The sequence below is a fragment of the Adiantum capillus-veneris genome, chromosome 30 (genome assembly GCF_014529385.1).
Source record: "Adiantum capillus-veneris isolate H3 chromosome 30, ASM1452938v2, whole genome shotgun sequence".
NCBI lineage: Eukaryota > Viridiplantae > Streptophyta > Polypodiopsida > Polypodiales > Pteridaceae > Adiantum > Adiantum capillus-veneris.
In genome coordinates, this window is record NC_140960.1 from 67,176,835 (window position 1) to 67,198,211 (window position 21,377).

The following is a 21,377-nucleotide window of genomic DNA, read 5'->3' on the forward strand; positions in this document are numbered from 1 at the left end:
GAGCTTAAAGACCTTAGGGTTAGCTTCATTAAAGACCTCCAAAGGTTAGTGTTAAAAGTCCTTAGACTTTAGGCAAGCTAGGGATGTGCTTGAGGTGGGAACCTGGCCCAATCTTGAGGTGCTTACATGCTTGGTGACTAAGGTGCTTGAGGTGCTTGTCATGCTTACTGATTAAGGTGCTTGTCATGCTTGATGAGGAAGGTGCTTGAGTCAAAAAGAGACCCTACAAAGGAGGGGGAAAGCCCCAAAGTTAGAGGAATCTTTCACTTAACCTCCCACTCACCCAAAGGGCACCCCCTTTCTCCATGAGCCCCTTTCTCAAGGGGCACATGGAAACTTGTCAAGCTCTCCCTATGCTTAGACACCATGGCTTGAATCCTATTGGCTTGGCTAAAGAGGGATCCAATGAGCTTGCCACATGGTGTGCTTGAATCCTTTTGTCTTGGCTAAAGAGGGGTCCAATGAGATTCTATTTCAATTCAACAAATATTTAGATATTTCCAAGTTCTCTCTCTCAAAGAGGTAAGGAAGACACTTGTTCGAATGCTACACATGTTGCTTGAAATGCATTATGCATGTGATTGGCTAGGCTTAGAGGGGTCCAATGAGCTTCAAGCTTGAGCTACAAGGAGGGGTTGACCAAAGCAAGCAAGGGGTGTGCTTGGGGGTATACACTCTCTCACACACTCATTTTTCACACATTCTCACTTGGTGAAAGTGCAAGAACTCCATCTCCTTCTCCAAGCTTGTTGAGAAGTTGAGAGCCTACACCAACACTCTTGGCTATGGAATGCAAATCCAACCAAGAGCCATGCTTTAATGCTTAAGATTGCCATCTTCTCCATCTTCATTACTTGCTATTATGTCTGCTAGCAAGAAGAGTGACAATAAGTAAGGAAATATTTATTTCTCCTATGAATGATTCTTCTTCCTCCTCCCTACCCTCATTCCGCGCTAGCTTTCTCCACCTTCGAAGGTGTTTGAGGCCTTTGGATTAAGACCAGGGATTATTAATGCTTTTACAAATTTTATGTTATGCTCGTGATGCATGATGAAGGAGTACGAGCGGAAGTGTGACGCGAGAGAGAGTTCGAGAAGAAGAGCACGACGATATGGTGAACTCGCTCTACTGTAATGTGTAGACAATAGTGAGTTCTTATTAGGTTTTTACAAAAGAATATGTGTACATACCTGGTGGCCCGCCCACATACCTGGGTGACCACATTGGGCTTTATACCCCAACAACCTCCCACTTAAAGTCCAATGTGGTACTTTAAGTGTGAGAGAAGCTACTATACAAGCTAATATACAAGAGATGTAAAGAAGTGATGTACTACCCTACACCTAACTGCTTGCGAAAATGCGCAAAGCTCTCTGAGGGAAGTCCTTTTGTAAGTAGATCAGCAGGATTTTCTGTGGTGTGAACTTTGACAAGCTGAAGTTGCTTATCCTCGAGCATTTCCCTGATGAAACGATACTTCACATCCACATGCTTTGTCTTTGAGTAAACTGGATTGCGAGCCAATTGTATAGCACTTTGACTATCACTATATAACACAGGCATCTCTTCTTTGATTCCCAAATCTGTTACTAGTCGATTAAGCCAAATTGATTCTTTACATGCCTCTGATGGTGCAACATATTCAGCCTCTGTAGTAGACGGAGTAACACAATCTTGTAATCTAGAACGCCATGATACTGCTCCACCAGCCAATGTAAAGACATACCTTGACGTAGACCTTCGGTTGTCTAAGTCACCTGCATAATCTGAGTCTGTAAAACCCTTTACACTTAGCTCCTGACTCCCATAGCATATGCGCATACTCTTTGTAGCTTTCAGGTATCTCAATATTCCTTTCACTGCCTCCCAATGTTTCTTGCCTGGGTTTGACATGTATCGACTTACTACTCCCACTGCAAATGCAATGTCTGGGCGAGTAGCAATCATTGCATACATTAAACTACCCACTACAGACGCATATGGAATCTTATCCATTTCAGCCTGTTCTTCCTCAGACACAGGACAATCTTGTTTGCTAAGTTTCACATATGGTGGCAATGGAACACTCAATGCCTTTCCCTTCTCCATATTGAAACGTTGCAAAACCTTGTCAATATACTCTGTTTGAGATAACCAAATCAACTTCTTTGATCTATCTCTCTCAATGCGCATACCAAGTATATGACTTGCCTCACCCATGTCTTTCATGTCAAACGATTTTGCCATCTTTGACTTCAAAGCTGAAATTTCTTCCAAGTGCTTGCCAGCAATCAACATGTCATCCACATACAAAATAAGGATCAGCCAACCGCCATCCTTAGCCTTCTTTGTCTATAGACAGTGATCGAACTCACTACGTTTGTAGCCTTGAGAAAGCATAAACTTGTGGAACTTATGGTACCATGCCCTCGGTGATTGTTTTAAGCCATAAAGACTCTTTAACAACTGACATACCAAATCTTCCTTGCCTTTCTCAACAAACCCTTCTGGCTGTTGCATGTAAATTGCCACATCTAAATCACCATGCAAGAACGCTGTCTTGACATCCATTTGGTGCAACACCAAATCTAATATGGCAAACAATGCAAGAAAGCATCTCAATGTAGTCATCTTGACCACCGGAGAGAAGACTTCATCAAAGTCAATGCCTTGTTCTTCCTTAAAGCCCTTGGCAACAAGCCTTGCTTTGTACTTTGGCTGACTATCATGAGCGGTGATCTTATACCTGTAAACCCATTCACAAGGTAGAGCCTTTTTGCCCTGTGGTGATTTAACTAGCTTCCATGTCTGGTTTTTATGCAGAGCTGTCATCTCTGACTGCATGGCCAATTGCCAATTCCTGGAGTCCTTCATTTGCATTGCTTCCTTGTAACATGAAGGCTCATTGCAATCAGTCAACATGACATAGTTCATAGATGGAACAAACCTATCAAGAGGTCGTGTGATACATCCAAATCTAAGCACAATAGGTGGCTCAGGCTCAGCCACAACCTGTGGTTCCACTCTATCCTGTCCTTGCTCCTCTTGAGCCCTGACATTTTGTCTTGCACGCTCCATCTTCTTGGAAGACAACTCTTCTAATCTCCTCAACCCTCTCTGGTTTAGAATGATATTTGGATTCATTAAAGTGAACATCATTACTGCGGATAACCTTTCTGGATTCGGGATCCCAAAGTCTGTACCCCATCTCACCAGAATTACCATAACCTAGAAAGATTCACTTTCTACTCTTTGGCTCAAGTTTGTTCCTAAATTCCTTTGGAACGTGAGTATATGCCTCACAACCAAAGACTCTGAGATGCTTGTATGAGGGCATTTTGCCTGACCATACCATCTCTCGCACTGAATCCTTCTGCAAAACCTTGCTAGGAGATCTATTTATAAGATGAACAGCTGTTGATACAGCTTCAGCCCAAAACCCATTTGGCAGCTGTGCATAAGACAACATACTTCTGACCTTCTCTTGTATGGTCCTATTCATCCTCTCAGCAACACCATTTTGAGGAGGATTGTAAGGATCAGTAAGTTCACATTTTATACCTTTTGAGTCACAAAAGTCCTGAAAGGCCTTTGAAACATACTCTCCATCATTGTCAGTGCGTAAGCATTTAAGCTTCTTGCCACTCTGATTCTCCACAAGTGTCACAAACGTTTTGAAAACACTAAACGCTTCATCCTTGTGCTTGAGAAAGTAAACCCATACTTTCCTCGAGTAATCATCTATAAATGTCATAAAGTAAGAAGCTCCCCCTAGAGATAGGTTAGGCATAGGTCCACACAAATCACTATGAACAAGTGCCAACTGTGTATCTCTTCTACTGCTTCTATGCTTATGTGGCTGCTGTGTTTGCTTACCATACAGACAATGTTCACAGAATTCAAAATCATTAAATGACAAGCCAGGCAAGTAACCAGAACGAGACAAGATTTCCATTCCCTTCTTGGACATATGTCCTAACCGGCTATGCCACAAAGAAACGTTCGGCTGCTCGGTTACATTTATTACATTTTTAGAGACATTTGATACATAAATCATGTAAAGTCCTCCAGACTTTACTCCATGTGCTACTGTCATAGAACCCTTGGATATCTTCCACATGTTCTGTCCAAAAGTGGTGACGTAGCCAGCATCATCAAGTAAACTTGTGCTGATCAAGCTCTTTGTAATTGCGGGAACATGTCTCACATTCTTCAGCATGAAAGAAGAGCCATTCTGAAACTTCAATTGAACATCTCCAACACCTAAGATCTCACATGTCAGCCCATTGCCTAGCCGAACATGATCTTTAGTGGTCACATAAGAGGTAAACCACTCCTTGTTTGGAGACACATGAAGGGATGCCCCTGAGTCTATAATCCAGTCACTTAGTGCATTTCCATCAGATACTGTAAGAAGAGCTGAGTCCATTGTATTCTTCAAGAAGTAGATGTCTCCTGACACTAGACTGTCATCCTCTGCAACAGTGTTTGTCACATTTATTTCTTGAATCTTCACTGAGGACTTGTTCTTCTCACCATGGTCTTCAGCTTTCTCTTTGCATTTTTCTGCTTTCCATTCTCTGCAGTCTCTTTTCATGTGACCCTTCTTGCCACAATTGTAGCATTCTATGTCACTCTTGCCTTTAGCACTGCGGGACTTGCTACGAGACTGATTCCTCTTTCCACCTTTGTAATTTTTTTTGGTCCTTCCCCTGACAACTAAGGCTGTTCCTTTGCCTTTGTCCATTGTCTTTCTATTGGTTTCTTCAGTAAGCAGACTTCCTTCTACACCTGCTATGTTCAAACCATCTGGAGGTGCAGAATTACTCAAAGCTGTGCGAAAAGTGTCCCAACTTTCCGGCAATGTGATCAACAGGAACATAGCTCTAAAAGGTTCATCAAACTTGACACCTTGAGCTGACAATTGACTGTAGATTGTGTTGAATTCATTCAGATGATTGGACATAGGTGTCCCTTCTTTCATCTTCAAGTCAACAAGCTTCTTAAGCCAGTATACCTGTGAAGCTGCACTCTGCTTCTCATAAAGATCACTCAGCTTTAACCATGCTTGATAAGCCGACATCTCGTCTGCTACATTGAAGTAAACGCTTTCTGCCAAAGTCAGCATAATGGTAGAAAGTGCCAATTCATCCATTTCACTCCATTCATCTTCGTCCATATCTTCTGGTTTTATCCCCTTGAGCTTTATAGGTTTTATCTGCTTCTTTTGTACCAACACGTGCCAAATCTGCTTCTTCCACAATGGGAAATTGGTTCCATCCACCTTCTTGATATTGTAAAGAGCAGTGTCCTATGATCCAGCCATAGCTACACTTCACAGTAGTTTACTTTCCTGGGAAAAATTCGGCAGAGTTTCCCCTGTAAACTGACCTCTGAAACCAATATCAACCTGTTGAATGAACCAAGAAAGCTTCAGATTCTGCAAAAATTTTGGCAGAGTCTCCTTTGTAAAATGGCTCTGGTGTACTCAAAAAACAAAACAAAAAACAGCTCAAAAAACCACTGTCTCTCTAACACTGTAAGCTGTGGGTAAACCTGTCCTGCACCTGTACTGTCTCTCACTGTCCTCTCACTATCCTGTAAGCATAGACTGCGACAATGCCTCAACGGCAGTAAAGCAAAGATGCAATCCCAACTGTCTAACTCAAAATCAATACATCCTAGCTGCCTATCTAAGGGTGCTCGAGGGATCGCTTCAAGACCTGTATCACCAAAAGGATCTCAACATTCAAGAATCCCCCAGCTCAATAAAACCTCACTCGACCCTCAACAAAGGCTGCAGTAAATCTGACAGTACATAGACTTCCCACAAAGTCATACATCCACAAATTTCCCACTATATGCTGTAACCGCTGCGGCGGTTGTTTGCTGCGTGACTCACAGCCAGCAAACCCTCAACAGACATACATCATCTCTGACAATACATCCCATGTGGAAGTACCTGCAATGTCAGGATGAAATCTGAAATATCAAGCAGCAAACACAAGCTACCGATGAACTAGTGAATGTCGCCTACAGTCTGTGTGTAGATGCACCCGTGTCGTATGTGACACGCCTCCAAGAACTGTGAGCCGTCCTTCGATGTGTAGACAGCCACAAATCAACACTCTGGGAGTGCCGATATCCTCAGCACCTGCAGTCGTAGGTCGAAACCCCAAATTTGCAGAGTCAGATCTGCACCCGCTGAGACCACGTAGTCGAAAATGGCCTGCGCAGAACTTTGTCGAAGCCGAACGGTGGCCGAGATGACCTCAGAATGAAATTCTAAGAACACCAAGCCCTTCAGGCTATCCCACAAGATTTGGGGCCGTGTCTTTGCCTATCGAATCTCACTCCAATCTGAGCAGGTGACTCTGGCTACCTGCAAATGCTACCCCGAGCCTCGATCTGAGCTCTGATACCAGTTGAAGGAGTACGAGTGGAAGTGTGACGCGAGAGAGAGTGCGAGAAGAAGAGCACGACGATATGGTGAACTCACTATACTGTAATGTGTAGAGCATAGTGAGTTCTTATTAGGTTTTTACAAAAGAATATGTGTACATACCTGGCGGCCCGCCCACTTACCTGGGTGACCACATTGGGCTTTATACAGCAACACATGAAGCTTTCCATTTCATAGCATCACCAAGGTCACAAGGAACACAAAGATTGTATTATACCAAGTCCCTCATTATGGGAGAATCTATAATACAAAAGCCTATTGGTGGGGGGACCGGCTTCACATCAATCCGGTCGTCGATTGTTGTCAAGTTCTCTAATTCTCTCTCTCTTGCAAAAGTATTTTTCATGCCAAGTTAATTAAGTATAATGGTTACGTTGCTACCGCTAATCAACTTCACCCTCTATGTTCTCAAAGTAATCTCACAAAAATGCTCTCTTTAATTCTCCTAATTCTGCTATTCTCAAAGTTCATGGGCCATTTCCATTACATCTGGCCACTTCCACTTGTGAAGTTGAGTACATGGCAGTGTTCACAGCTACGATTGAGTGTGTATGGCTCAAACGTTGAACAAGACACTACCAACATCATCTACACTGACAATGAGAGTGCATTTGTAGTTGCGAGGAACCCAGTTTTTCATGCTCACAAGAAGCACATCGAGGTGCACTATCACTATGTCAAAGAGAAATTCTTATCAAGAGATATCATCTTGGCTTACGTGCCGACACAGGACAATCGTGCATATTTCTTCACAAAAGGCATTGCCTCGTGAGAAGTTTGAAGCTTTCCGCAAAGCTTTGAGCTTGCTTCCCTTTGTGGATTGATCATGTCCTGAGGGCATGGCACTTCCCTGTACACTGTGTGCCAGCTCTCGTTCATCGCATCACCCTCAGGAGGGGTTTGTTACCATATATGTGGTAGTGAAGTGTGTAAACACAATTAGGACCGCCGGGGCATTCTTTCCTCACTAGGAGATTTTTTCCCTCGTGCATTATATATTCCATCATTCTACGGCTAACTTATTTTTCTATTGTGCACTAAGCAATGCACTCTCTATTGTGTGCCTTGAGCTTCTTCACCTTCTTCAAGTTGTGTCTATTTCCTTGCAACCCTAATTCCTACACTCACCAAAAATTTGCCTTGTTTGATCCTATCCATCTCGCAGAGTGTTGGGTATTCAAGCCCACTTATTTGGTGTCTAGCTCGTGGGTATAAGCCCTATAGCATGCAAGTCACTTTTAGTGGTAGACTAAGTCATGCATGGCATTTTTTGCCTTTATATGTAAGGTTAATATTGCAATCAATCCATCCATCAAAAAGTGAGTTCTTTTTTGCAAGCAGTACCGTGTTCTCTCTCTCTCTCTCTCTCTCTCTCTCTCTCTCTCTCTCTCTCTCTCTCTCTCTCTCTCTCTCTCGCTCCTCTGCAAGACCGGTGCAACCATGGCTTCCCACCTACACCCTCCATAGCCTCGTCCCTAACAGATGGTATCAGAGCATGGCATCGGTCTTGGCCCTCGACTCAACAGCGTGAGAATCGTCGCGTGCACAGAGAAAGAGGTGTTGTTGACCTGCATCAAACTGATCAAACTCAGCATCAGTAGAATCGCCTAGCCCTACTGGTGAATATACGACACGGCAAGCCCTCTTGAATCATCCTCTACAGCCCGCTATAGCAAGATCTCGCCATTGTTGCATGTGCTCTACGCAGAGAATTTGATTTTTTTTTAATTTTATGTTCACACTGTAGTATTAAAGTTGGTGGCCAACCCTATTTTGATTTTCAAGCAAACGGGGATTCCCACCCTCGCAAAATCTTTCATGCTACACTTCTTACAATCTGTGCTCGGTGCTCAGTCATGGTGTGCTCAGCATTCAATCATGTTGGCGACGAACTCAAAATAGTAAACATAAAGTGGTATTAGTCATATTCTAAAGCTTCGACACCTTTGCTTCAGAACTTTGAAAGTTGATTGGATTTTTGCTACAAGTCAAATCTGACCGAACCTTTTACCTTCTTTTACTTTAAAGACCTCAACATGGCGTCGAAAGTCGACAAATACAATGGGACTGGTTTGCACACTTGGCAGATCAAAGTTAAAGGCTATTTGATGCGGAAAAACCTATGGAACGTGGTCAAGCCTCTCGCAGCCGACGAATCTGGCACATCCACTGCAGTTACAAGAGCATTATCTGCTGAGCAACAGAGGAAAGACGAACAAGCTTTTGGTATCATTCTAACTTCCTTAGAAGATGACTTTATTCATTATTTGGATGATGTTGATTCTTCAAGTGCTGCCTGGATAGAGTTAGAGAAGCTTTTCGGTGCCAAGCTAAGTATTCCAAAATGAGTTTAAAAATGAAATTATATTCTATTCGCATGCGTGAAGATGAAAATATTGCAGCTTTAGCTAATAGACTGAAGAGCATCAAAACACAACTAGTTTATGTTGAAGCCCCTGTGCCAGATGAAGACCTTATAGCCGTTTTTCTGAATAGCCTCCCTGCAGAATTTCGTCAAATTGTCACTATTTTAAAGGAGAAGGATCCTCTGCCTTCTTTGGATGGTATTGTTAACTCATTGCAGGAAGAAGAGAAACGAGTACCACGAATCAGCTCTTTCGTACCAATTGCATATGTAGCCCGTTGTTGCACTTCAACTGCCAATTCCACCAGGTCTACTACTAGCACTAGACCTTTGTGCTATATGTGGACACAACAATCATCAAACCAAGGATTGTTTCAGCAAAACTCCTTGCACCCATTGTGGAAAGACTAATCATCCGTCGGACAAATGCTTTAAGAGACGCCACAGATCAATATGGTTGAAGGTGATGAAGACGATGCACCACCAATGCTTTTCATAGAAAGTAATGTCCTATAGTTTGTTTCTTCTTTAGTCTATTTTTATGTTTCCGTTATGTCAGTTATTTCTCAATAATTGTATGGGTTGTAGACACTGCCATAAAATAAAATGGTAAGACCACCCTTATTGTTTGGTCGAGTTCTGGTATGTCTCACACTGATAGTTGTTTGAGGAAAGTACACACACACACCTATGTTATTGTCAAGGGGGGGTCTTCTACTCATGATTTCAGGTGAATGAACTCTGCCATGGTCTGTCTGTCTCAAATCCATTGTCAGTAGTTTGGGCTTGAGGGGGGGTTGTTGGGTATTCAAGCCCACTTATTTGGTGTTTAGCTCATGGGTACAAGCCCTATAGCATGCAAGTCACTTTTAGTGGTAACTTAAGTCATGCATGGCATTTTTTGCCTTTATATGTAAGGTTAATATTGCAATCAATCAATCCATCAAAAAGCGAGTTCTTTTTGGCAAGCAATATTGTTCTCTCTCTCTCTCTCTCTCTCTCTCTCTCTCTCTCTCTCTCTCTCTCTCTCTCTCGTGCTCCTCTACAAGACCGGTGAAGCCATGGCTTCCCACCTTCACCCTCCATAGCCTCGTCCCTAACAAAGAAATGTCCTCATAGGACATCCCCACGATTGTCATTGAATTCTAGAAGAAATACCTTTTTCAGTTTACTGTACGTCCGAAGTTTACATGTTGGGTAATGGTAATACCATTTCTTGACATCATCTTTGAGAGTTTGTGGAAAGTATTCACCCCATTCATCTTCATTAATGTCCGCAGCTCCGCATAGTGTCGAAAGCATATATGTGTACATCGTGATTATCTTTCTTTCCACCTTTGAAGATTGGAAAGGCAACCTTAAGATCATTTTACCGCTCCCTAATGTTTGGACCTATGGTGATCAAAGTCTCATTCCTTGTGCCTAGGTTTCTCTTTATGATTAGATTTTATTTTCATGTGCTTGTGTTACTGCAGTGGTTAGTATCAGCATCCCATCTATCATTATATTCATCATCTATCTTTGTTCCACTGTCTATGTCTCCAATGCATCATTTTTTTTGCTTCACTTGCTACCATCACTGGCATCAGTCTGAACCTTCGCTTTGCCCTTGTTGATTGAGTTTTGAAACCCATGTAAATGAGAGCAGCTTTCACAGATTGAGCACAGTGGTGAGAGCCCCCTCAATACCTCCGTTCAGGGTTGGCATCCGTCTCCTCATTCTAAAAGTTAGGTCCATCATCAGAACCCTACTCCGATTGTTTAGCCATCGTGTTGATATGGGCATGTTCCTCAATAAATAATGTGGTAGATCTCCTTCGTCTTGTTGAACGTCTAGGCGGCAATGCGAATGTCAAGGTAACTCCAAATTCCAACTGAGAGATAGGTTCATGTCAAGAGCTTAAACTCACACTGTGATTGTCAAAATGGAATAAATTGGTCAATTCTAAGTTGTTCCAAGTTGGAGACTCAAAGTTAGATGTCAGATCAAGCATAGGAAATCAGATCTGAACTGAAATGAAAGTACAATGTTAGATACTGGACTCAAAGTATTGGAGCTGTTATATTCAGATAATGAAGGAAAGTACAACCGGCATCAAGGGTTGATTATGACCGAGATGGATGACAAAAGGAACAACAGCTTGACAATTACAAGGACTCGATGTAGCCAACGAAGTGACAGACCCTCAAAATGAAGTAGCGGTTCCTATTTATAGGTACACGGATTGGGTTGTGACCGATTGTGTACTAAGATAGTTACTACAGTAACTACTGGTGGTAAATACCAAACCAGACTATGTACAAGTGCCTGTATAAGGCCCGTTCCCACCGTTTACACTCATTGTTAAGGCATCTCTCTCTCTCTCTCTCTCTCTCTCTCTCTCTCTCTCTCTCTCTCTCTCTCTCTCTCTCTCTCTCTCTCTCTCTCTCTTTGTGTGTGTGTGTGTGTGTGTGTGTGTGTGTGATGTCAGGGTAGTGGAACGCAAGGAAATGAAGTCGGAGAGCGACAAGTGAGAAAGGGTTGGCATCCATAAATTCCTTGCAGAGAAGAAGACTGTACACTTCACACTTCTTTCTTAGGCCCATGTCAAACTCGTCCGAACGAATGAACATGAGTCTGACACAATCCAATAGGAGAGGTCGCCGTGACCTCTCCCTGCCACACACGACTGCATGCCAACTCAGGACTAACAAACGTTGAGTAGAGCTCATGGCATGGGCCACCCCTCTCCTTCTTCAGTGTCTACGCAATTGATTGGTTCATGACACCATAGACTCGGTTTATTGTACTTTGTTAGTGTTGTTTGTCCTTGTAGTGTGACTAGGTAAGCGGACAACCCCCCCAATACCTGCAACAACCACCCGCCCAAGTAAAGCCACCTCCATGTGTGGCATTAACCTTAGAATGGATCCCTTTAGCACTTCCTTGTCCAATGCAATTTGTCGAAACGAAGTGCCGAGACCGAATGTATCCCAAACCTTGCGGTGAAACGCCTCCAAGCGGTGTCACTAACATTTTTTGAGAGGGTAATTAGTAATGTCTTATTGAATGCTTGGACGACAGGGAATAATTACAGGCGTTATATTTGACGTACGAAGGGCAAAATGTAGTTAGCACAAATTCATTGACAGACATGCAATGAATAAAAGGAAGACATTTTCTTGCAAATAGAAAAGACAATGAAATGGGGTCTCCGGTCAAAGGCCTAAAATAAGGGGGAGCAAAAGGCAAATTTGTTAGTTAATGTAAGGTGGGTGGAAGGCAGCACACCAACAAATTCGCACACCTTGTCACACACCTCCTCCATACAAAATCACGCTGGCTCTCACATAGGCGCTTCTCTCTCTATCTCTCTCTCTCTTTCACACACACACACACACAGACCCAGCTAGCCGGGAGAACAAATTCTCTCTCCCGTAGGTATAACCCACAACACTGTCTGAGGTCCTCTCCCTCTCTCTATGCACTGCTTGACCAGTGCTCTCTCTCTCTCTCTCTCTCTCACACACACACACACACACCCTCGATTAACAAAATCGCGAGACGTGGCCCCATCCCGCCTGTCTGGAGCTCATCCTCGTTGCTCTCTGCAAGCTTTTCTGCACATTGCAGTTTGCACCTTTCCTTTCTCCTCCTCTTCCTCTTCACCCGTCTTCTGTGTCTCGAGTCTCCCTCCTCCTCCTTCCAATTACTTCCCGCATTTGTCTTCTTCCCTGCTTGTCTCTCCTTGAGTTGAGACTTTAGGCTTTTCGCCATCGCTTTGCTCCCATGCATGCAAGTAGTGAGCTCGTCCTTCCGTCAGGCTTTCCCCATTTGAAAGAGTGTGGGTGCGCTGATGAGCGAAAGAGAAATAGCTGGGCCATGGCGACAGAACAGGGGAAATGTGAATCTCCGTGAAGAGAGAGGGTAGAGAGGAGAAGGGAGCTTCGAGGCAGAGAGAAGGTGCGAGGGAAAGCTCTATTATCAAGAGAATTGTACTGTGAGGGTGCATTTGAACGATCGTGTGTGTGTGTGTGTGTGAGTGTGTGTGTGAGAGTGAGAGAGAGAGAGAGTTGTGTATTCCAACGGCGGTTTCAAGCAGGGAGACTTATTCGCCTTTGATTTCGCTTGCCTTTGAGCGCCATATCCGCAGCAGCTTCAGCTTCTTCTAGCGGCCTTTGAAAACGGTGTTTATCTTACACCAATGCACAACTTTTGAGAATTTGTCGCTCCTATCTGACCTTCGTGGCCGCCATTGTTTCTAAGTTACGCAGAGTAGCGTGTTGTCAAGCAACCCACATACTCCTTGAAGTTCTGACTTTGCTGCGAAGTAATTTCGTGGCTGTGCTGGAATTAGGGTTTACCTGAAGGCCATTGTTGCTGAAGGAGTTGCTGAATGCTAGCGTAGAGCTCGCCAGAGAGAAGACAAGATGGATTTCTTCTCTTTTTTTGAGAAAAGAGGGAACTTTGCAGGTTAATCAGGAAATTATATGTATGCAACACCCATTGTAGTCCTCACCCTTTGCACGTGCAATCGATAGGTTTGCGTTGCAAACTTTCTTTTGGTTGATCTTGCAGCAGTCTGTTTTCTTCCTTTTTCCCTGAGGCATGATGGGGCTGCAAGCAAATGGTGGCAGAAGCATTGTTTTGGTCTGCAAGAATACATCAGAATGGCTTCACCAAGTGCAGGAAATGGTTACTCTTGCAATGTCCGATGCAGCGATGGTGAAGGTTTTCCTCGGTAGATGGGGTACAATTCGGAGAAAGCTTGAGCAGCTCCCTTCTCAATTCTTGAAACTTGAAGAAGTCTCTGGCTCTGTTAATAGTGCACTTTGTAATGAGCTTCTGCAGAGCATTAGCAAAACGCTGGCGGAGACAAGAGATCTAGCAGAGAGATGCATTGACGAAGCTTTTGGGGGTAAACTGCAAATGCAAAGCAGCTTAGATGCACTCGGATTGAAGCTCGGTCTACATGTGCAAGAGTGTGAGCTTCTTGTCAAAAGTGGGGTGATAAGAGAGTCTGGCGCGCCTCGATCGAGCTCAAGCGGAGTTGCAAATGTGCGATGGATTATAAGGGATTTGCTTGCACGCATACAAATTGGAAGTGCGGAGTCCAAACTCAAGGCTATGGAGGCTCTGGTGCAGCTCATGGATGAGGATGATAAGAATGTGCTAGTTGTTGCCAGCCAGGAGACAGGGATTTCAAGTCTGGTGCATTTGCTAGATGCTGGAGTGAATGCCCTAAGGGAGAAATCTGCAGCTGCTGTATGTTGCCTTTCACAAACCGATAGTTGCGAGCAACTCCTTGTCACAGAAGGTGCTCTTGCATCTCTTGTACGAATTATGGAGTCGGGAAGCTCAAGCTCAAAAGAGAAGGCAGCACTGGCACTCAAGAATCTCACTTGCACAACGGAGAATGCAATTTCCGTGTTGGCGCATGGCGGAGCATCGGCTCTTCTGGAAACATGTCAAACGGGTACTCCAGCTGCGCAAGCAGCAGCTGTGGGCACCATAAGGAATCTTGCATGCATATCGCAGGTGCAATTCTCTGTCGCAGAAGAAGGAGCCATACCAGTTCTTGTTGGGCTTGTTAATTCTGGTACACCTCTTGCTCAAGAATATGCATGTGACGCATTGCAGAGCTTGGCTTCCTCAGATGAAATGATTCGGCAAGCAATCATAAGGGAAGGTGCAGTGCAATCCTTGATTATGTACTATGACACTACTCCATCTCCAAAGGGAAAGGAAGTCGCCATGGGGGCTTTGAGCAACCTCGCCGCATCAGAAACAAATGTAGAAGAGCTGTTGACAGCGGGATTTCTGCCACGCCTCGTCTCCGCATTGAGAAATGGCCTAGTAATAGAACAGCAATCAGCTGCTTCAGCTGTTTGCCATCTTGCGCGCTCGGTCGAGCTCCGCAAATTGCTAGGCTCAGCCGGGTGCATCCCACCTCTTGTCCGGATGCTTGAAGGGAAAACGAGCATGTTACAAGATCTGGCGGCGCAAGCAATTTTCAACCTCATATTGGTGGATAGCAATCGCAGGCTGTTTTGCAAGGAGGAGAGGAGCATTGCACGAATGGTTCAATTGCTTGACGTAAGCTCAAGTGCCGGAAAGAAGTATCCAATAGCGGCGTTGCTATGCGTCGCAGGGAAGAAGAAGTGCAGGAAGCAAATGGAGGGTGCAGGTGCATGCATACACCTAGCTAAGCTTGTTGAAGTTGAAATGCATGGTGCCAGAAAGCTTCTGGAGCGTTTGGAGGGTGGCAAAGTGTGGAATCTTTTCAAAGGTTAAACATAGACCTCTGAGAGATTGTTCTACAAGCTGTTTACAGCGAGTTGCATAGCCATTGCCAAGCATTTTGCTGTTCTTTTTTAGGCGCTTGGCGATGTCCATCTCTGTATGTACATAGGAAAAGCTCTGACTTTTAGCATTCAAGCTGGTGTCATCCCCATTAGGCTGCTCCTCATTCAGGATTCTGATTCTTGGGGATGTGAATCTTGGTTGATATGTTGTACCTACATAGACCTGTTGTGACGGTTGCGGCGGCTGGCTTTTTTGCAAGCAAAAAGGATTCTGAGTCTTGTGCACAGAGTTATGTCTGTGGGTGTCTATGATTGTTGAGCATACTCTCATGCCTATTCCTTGGTCCAACAGAATATTATGGAGAGAAGCATGTGGAGATGAGCTGCCTTGTGCTATGTGATCTTTGGAACATCTATGTCCATTCTAACAGGAGGCAGAGGTTTGCACCAATCAACTTGTTCCTATATTTGCATTGATTCTATCCCTGGAATTTGTGCAGGCGAAGCAGGCTGTTTTGGAGCCTTATGCCCTATGAGCCTCTGTATTTGTAAGCCTATTTTTGTATCCTCACATCCTTCTTGTGCCTTAAGTGAAGTTTGTCGTCCTTATTGGAGCCACCATACTTATTTGATCTTTTGCTTTCAACATTTTAGCTCAGGGGGTCCATCTCAAAATATTCAAGTGTAGCATGTATATTTCAAAGAATTGCAGAATCATGTGTACAAGATGTTTAAATTTGAAAGCTCAAAAAAAAAAAAAGGTTTATAAAAGAAAAGGGGTCAGTTAATTCTTGGTGGAGTGTGTATGTAGAGGTGTTTTATAAATACCTCTCGACGCATGTGTTGTAGGTATTTTTGAAAGGTGGACCCCTCGAGCATTTAGTGGATCAATTTGCTCATATTGAGCGAATGTTTTAGCTAGATATTTGCCATGGATGAGATCACTCTTCTAGTTGTTGGAAATAGGGTGGTGTCTAGTATTCGATGTTCATAAAAACACCGGGTTTTAGTGTATTTTTATCTAGCTAAAGTTGCAAAATCTTAGCTAGATTGCAAGCTTGCCTTGAAGACAAGAAGTAAAAATTTTAGAAGTTTTATTGTAAACATTGGCAAATGTCGCAAATTTTGATCTTAACCCCGAGTGTTAAGTGTGATCTTTTTCTCTAAAGTTAGAAAAAAATCTTTATAGGGAGCTTTGGTAACTATGAGTGATTGACCAAAGCAAGGAATAGAAAATGGGAGGTGTTGGCTCTAAATACAAAACATGTTCTGCATGAGCACGTTGGTGGTGTCTAGTGGGGTAAGGTGCATTTCGCACGGGAGCTGTGGCAGCATTTGGCCAATGTCATGGCTGTGTGTCTTCACAAGAAGTTTTGGATAGATTCTCACAATAATTCCCACATTATGACTTACCTCAACATCATGCGCTTCTGTGAGGGAGGCACGGCATACCTAGCTAGGTGTGATTGGGGGCAGGGGATCGTCGGCCCGGTGGGGGGGCCGGTGGTCCTCTGTCCCCAATTGTACCTATCTAGGTATGCAGTGCCTCCCGAGCAGAAGCGCATGATGTTATGCATTGTATGAAAAACACCGAAAAAGGCTCCCTTTTCCTACATGAGAAAATTTCTAAATCTTCTTGTGCTTGTGGCTGCAAGCGAAGCCTAAGGTTTGCAACTTTGCCAAAATTGGTGGAGTTATGTTAACTCTGCCTTTCTCTGTTATCCTTTTCTCCCTCTCTCTTCTCATGCTCTGTGACCAGGAGAGTTGAACTCAAGACTTGTTATTCAAGAGGGAAATGGCATAACCAATCTACCACACTTGGGTGAGAGAGAGAGAGCTCTTATTATTGCTTTCCATCCACATGCACAGTTTGAGACAAGCATGCCCTTTTTACACGGGCTCACAAAACCTTTGTATCAACACTACCTTTCTCTCAAAAGGCAATGCCAACAAAAGGACTTCTTGGTGAGGGTTGGATGTAGGGGATTTACCAATGAGTAGAGTTGACAAGACTTTAAGGTTTAGTGGCAAAGAAAGGATTCTTAAAATTGTGGGAGGATTAAGGAGTGGGTTATGAGACTTATAGGAGATGATGTTGAAGCAAGCCTATAGTAGAATATAGGGGCCGCCTTTGGCTCTAAGGTATCCAAAGATTAGAAATCAAAATTTGAGGCACGAGAGTATACTTGATTGTGTCTCTCAAAGGGTGCACCATGAGAGTTGTAGTTCTAGAGGGAGTCAAGAGCCTCTCCATCTTTTGTCAAACATCAAAAGGCATCATTCAAGTGATGGACAAAGTTTTCATTCTAGCAAAGGGTGCACCATGAGAGTTGTAGTTCTAGAGGGAGTCAAGAGCCTCTCCATCTTTTGTCAAACATCAAAAGGCATCATTCAAGTGATGGACAAAGTTTTCATTCTAGCAATGAGTATGATTCAAAGTTTTAGCTTGCTTAAGCAACCTTAGTTTGGATGGTCTCCCCTATGTCCATGGATTGACAATACTCTACAAGTTCTTCTCATGAGATAGCCCTAGAATTTTAAATGTCCTCTCTACCCATTTGTGATGCCCAATATGAGTGAAGGGAGGTCAACCCAAATGTAAGAGGTAGTGTCTATCCCTTTTACAACCAATGTAATTAGTGCAAGATCATCATCACAGATGCAAATCAATGCATACATATGAGATGAGGAAGAAGGCTCAGGATAGCTTGGAGGCCTATAATGCACCTCAAGAGAGTCCATGATAAATTTCATCGCAATTACTTGTTAACTTTTTGTGTTTTTACATCAGCTCTCAAATTCAAGGGATTTTGCTATCATCTATGCAGGATCTCGCCTCTACTTGCAGCCCCTTTCATTTTGCAGATTTTTATTGCAAGAAAACATGTCAAATCTATGTTTTCTTATAGTTACTATATAGCTCTGTTTTTGCAAGCTTTTGGAAACAATGTAAAATCTCTCTCCCAGCGGTGGAAAGTCTAGTTTAGATCGTATATAAAGAGAGCTTAAAGCTAGAGTTTGGTGAAAGTGAGAAATAGATTATAGAAACTTACAAAGTGACTTATATACTAAAAATCAGTTTAAAAACTTCATGGAAAATCCAAAAACTAACTAAAAACTTAAAAATAAAACAAATTTTAACGACAAAATAACAAAAAAGACCATCTCAACTTATGACAATCGCAATCAAAGAAGTTCAACATTTTCTCTCATAACTTATTGAAAACCAAAATACTTCACAAAAACTTGAAATGAACAAATATGTGCAGAGATGAGATACAAAAAAACCAGTGTCAATTACAAACTTTTACATTAATACATCACGAGAATGCGATGTCCTCACAAAGAAACCTTTTCTTTTTTGAACTGAACAACTTTGTCATTGACAACAGAGATATATTGCTTGGGCAATCTATATATCATTGTGAGATGCTTGCAAAGATGGTCGAGGTGTCAGTCGTTATTGACAGTTATCGTACACTGCATCATCATGTAAACATATTTGAAGATTTACAATGTTTTAAGTAGCAACATCAAAGTCAAGTGTCTCTTTTACTTCCATCGTTTGCTTTCACCTCATGTAAGAAAAGACCATTGGCAAGCTACGCTTTGCAATGTGGTATCTGAATACCAATTTCTTACCAATTACGCATCACTTTCTGGCATGTTCCATTAAGAAATAATTTCAGAGATTATTTAGAGGGCCTTTTAGAAGAGAGAAAAAAGAGCTATCCTGGGAGGTCATATGGAGGCCTTGTAAGAAATTATATTTCTCTCTCTAGAATTTTTTCTTAAAATACACTCACACTTATTGAGTATGTCCAAAAGGACAACTAGACACTCTAAAAAGTGAACCAAACTTTCCACCGATCTTTAAAAACACTCACCTTTTTATTCAATGCAAGTGTCTTTTTCATGGCGTACGCGTCACTCATTTAAAATTGCTTTTGTCACCGTTGAAATGGAAAAAAACATAAAACCGTCATTTAGTGGCAAAATTTGAAGCTTTTGATACCTCTAGTGTGTTCAGAGCGCCCAAAAACATAAAAAATGAATATCTACATGCCTCGTTTTGACACGTGAAGAGGGAGAAAAACCCAAAAAAACACTAAAAAGTGGATTTTGGACAATGTCACATAGAGGCCATTCCAAACCAAAAGAAATTGGAATAGCCTCTGCACGCCATTCTCCAAAAAATTGAGCAGCGACTATGTCATAAGATACTTGCATTGAATGAAAAGGTGACTGTTTCCAACAATTGCTAGGATTATTAAATGAGTAGGTAGGTACTATTTTCATATGTTTGTTAATATCAGTCTAGTTTTCTACGTATCGTTGGTTGTTCCCTCATTGAAAGAGCTCTTTTTTCTCTCTCTTCTAAAAGGCTCTCCAAATGACCTCTAAAATTTCCTAATGGTTGCAATGTACACATGGAGCTTATCTTCAAAGTGGCCAAGTGTTCACTATTTATCAACACATCAATGTCCTGAAAGGGATTCTCAGCAGCATAAACATCCATAATTTGATCCAAAGCAACCAATCACATAATGCCACCAAGTGTAAGCAATTGACAAGATGAAGTTTTGGGTATGGATTTTATTTTTATTGGAAATCGAGTCAGTTTGTACTTTGCAATGGCTCCATTGACTATTTTCTCAACTAGACCTTCATCTAAAAATGCTAAAATATCTTTTGTGTCTAGACACTTAGCTTACATCATGATTCTATATGATTTTACATCTTTTTTAAGTCATAAGTACAATTATCGACATAAAAAATGATGCTCTACTTTGTTTGCTTGCAATGGAACCCCCTCAGGACTATATACACATGCACATTTAAGAAGCTCGTTCATGGGATCGACGGCGCAGAACTGGGGCCCGATCGGCGAGACGATCTGGATCGTCCGCCTAGTGGGGCCGGACTCGGGGTAGGAGGTAAACCCGGGCAACGAATGGCGGGACGACGTGGCGCCGGGCGGGTGACGTGGCCTCAGGCGACGAGGTGCCACGTGGATAAAGGGGCAGGTGGATGGCCGGGGCGGCTTTCCGTGCGCGGACAATGATTGTCAGTTAGGGCGCCGAAAGGGATTGCTTCATGCAAGGTGGGGTGGTGGGGTGGCAGGCCAGTTTCATATTTGAATTGGGGAAGGTCATGCAAGAGAGCAGGTGTAGGGGTAACCCCGGGCTTCTGAACAGGGGGCGCAGGCGGGTGTTTTGTGTTGACGAAGATGCACGCCTTCGCCAGTGGAGGGGCAGCGGTTGGGGGGCCTTGGGGGTGGGATCTGAATGGGTTGCTCTTGCAGCTACAAGGCAATGAGAGCTTCGGGGAGCTTGATGGTGCTTGGAACGAGTCCGAGGGGGGGGGGGGGGGGGGGGGGGGCGGTTGGCGCTTCGGATGGAAACTCAAGTGATATGGATGAGGTGGAAGAGTTCTTTGAAGAGCATCAAAGTGGGTGTTTGGATGCATTTGCTTTTGCATCAACTAGGTACTTTGCTTTTGATAGAAAAACATACGGGCTTATGATAGCTTCTATCGAAAGTGGCCAAACGATTGCCATAAGTGCTCTCAAAGCCCATGACAAGCGAGGTGTGCTAGACTTGAAAAAATGGGCAAGAATGAGGGATTCACTCCACGTAATGGTTGACCAAGGTGGATCTTCACGTCTTGTTATTGGGAATGGAAAGTTGATTGCATGTATAGAAGATTGGGAAAGCATTGTTTCCGCATGCCACTCAAACGACCATTTATGCTTGCGGGCAACGATGGCATCCATTGCATGTACATGGTGCACAAGTATTAGACAGCATGGAATCCCACTTGCTTATGTGAAGGAGTTTTTGGACTTGTGTGTTTGTGCATCGTTGCCCGGGTTGGGGGAATTGGAGAGCCATGACACCACTTCCACAGAAAATTGCCCGGGTTTACAAGACAGACAAAAGAGTCCCAGCAAGGATGAAGGTGGTCGTCGTCGTCGAGGGGCTTCATTCAACTTGTGTGTCATCGCAATGGGGAGGCACGAAGAAAGGGCCACGGTCATCGAAGACTGTGCACGTCAAAGAAGTGTGGATGCCCGTTTACTATCGTCATTCAACGCGTCTATGATGTAATGGAATTTGCCTATTCAATTTGAGAGTAGCGGAATTTAATGAGAGTTCTTTCAAGAAATGATTTTGTGAGCATAGCGGGTAGACATAATTGAAGATAGCAACATAATCATAGCAATTAGTTAACTTGGTATGGACAATACTTTTGCAAGAGAGAGAATTTAGAGAACATGACAA

General features: G+C 43.2%; 1 protein-coding gene across 1 annotated transcript; it reads left to right on the plus strand.

Moving 5' to 3' along the window:
* The first annotated feature begins 12,194 nt into the window (after window positions 1–12,194).
* Window positions 12,195–15,728, plus strand: LOC147418131 (uncharacterized). Its single transcript, XM_086506882.1, has one exon. The coding sequence runs from the start codon at window positions 13,397–13,399 to the stop codon at window positions 15,080–15,082; it is 1,686 nt and encodes a 561-aa protein (XP_086363008.1). The 5' UTR covers window positions 12,195–13,396; the 3' UTR covers window positions 15,083–15,728.
* Window positions 15,729–21,377: the final 5,649 nt, after the last annotated feature.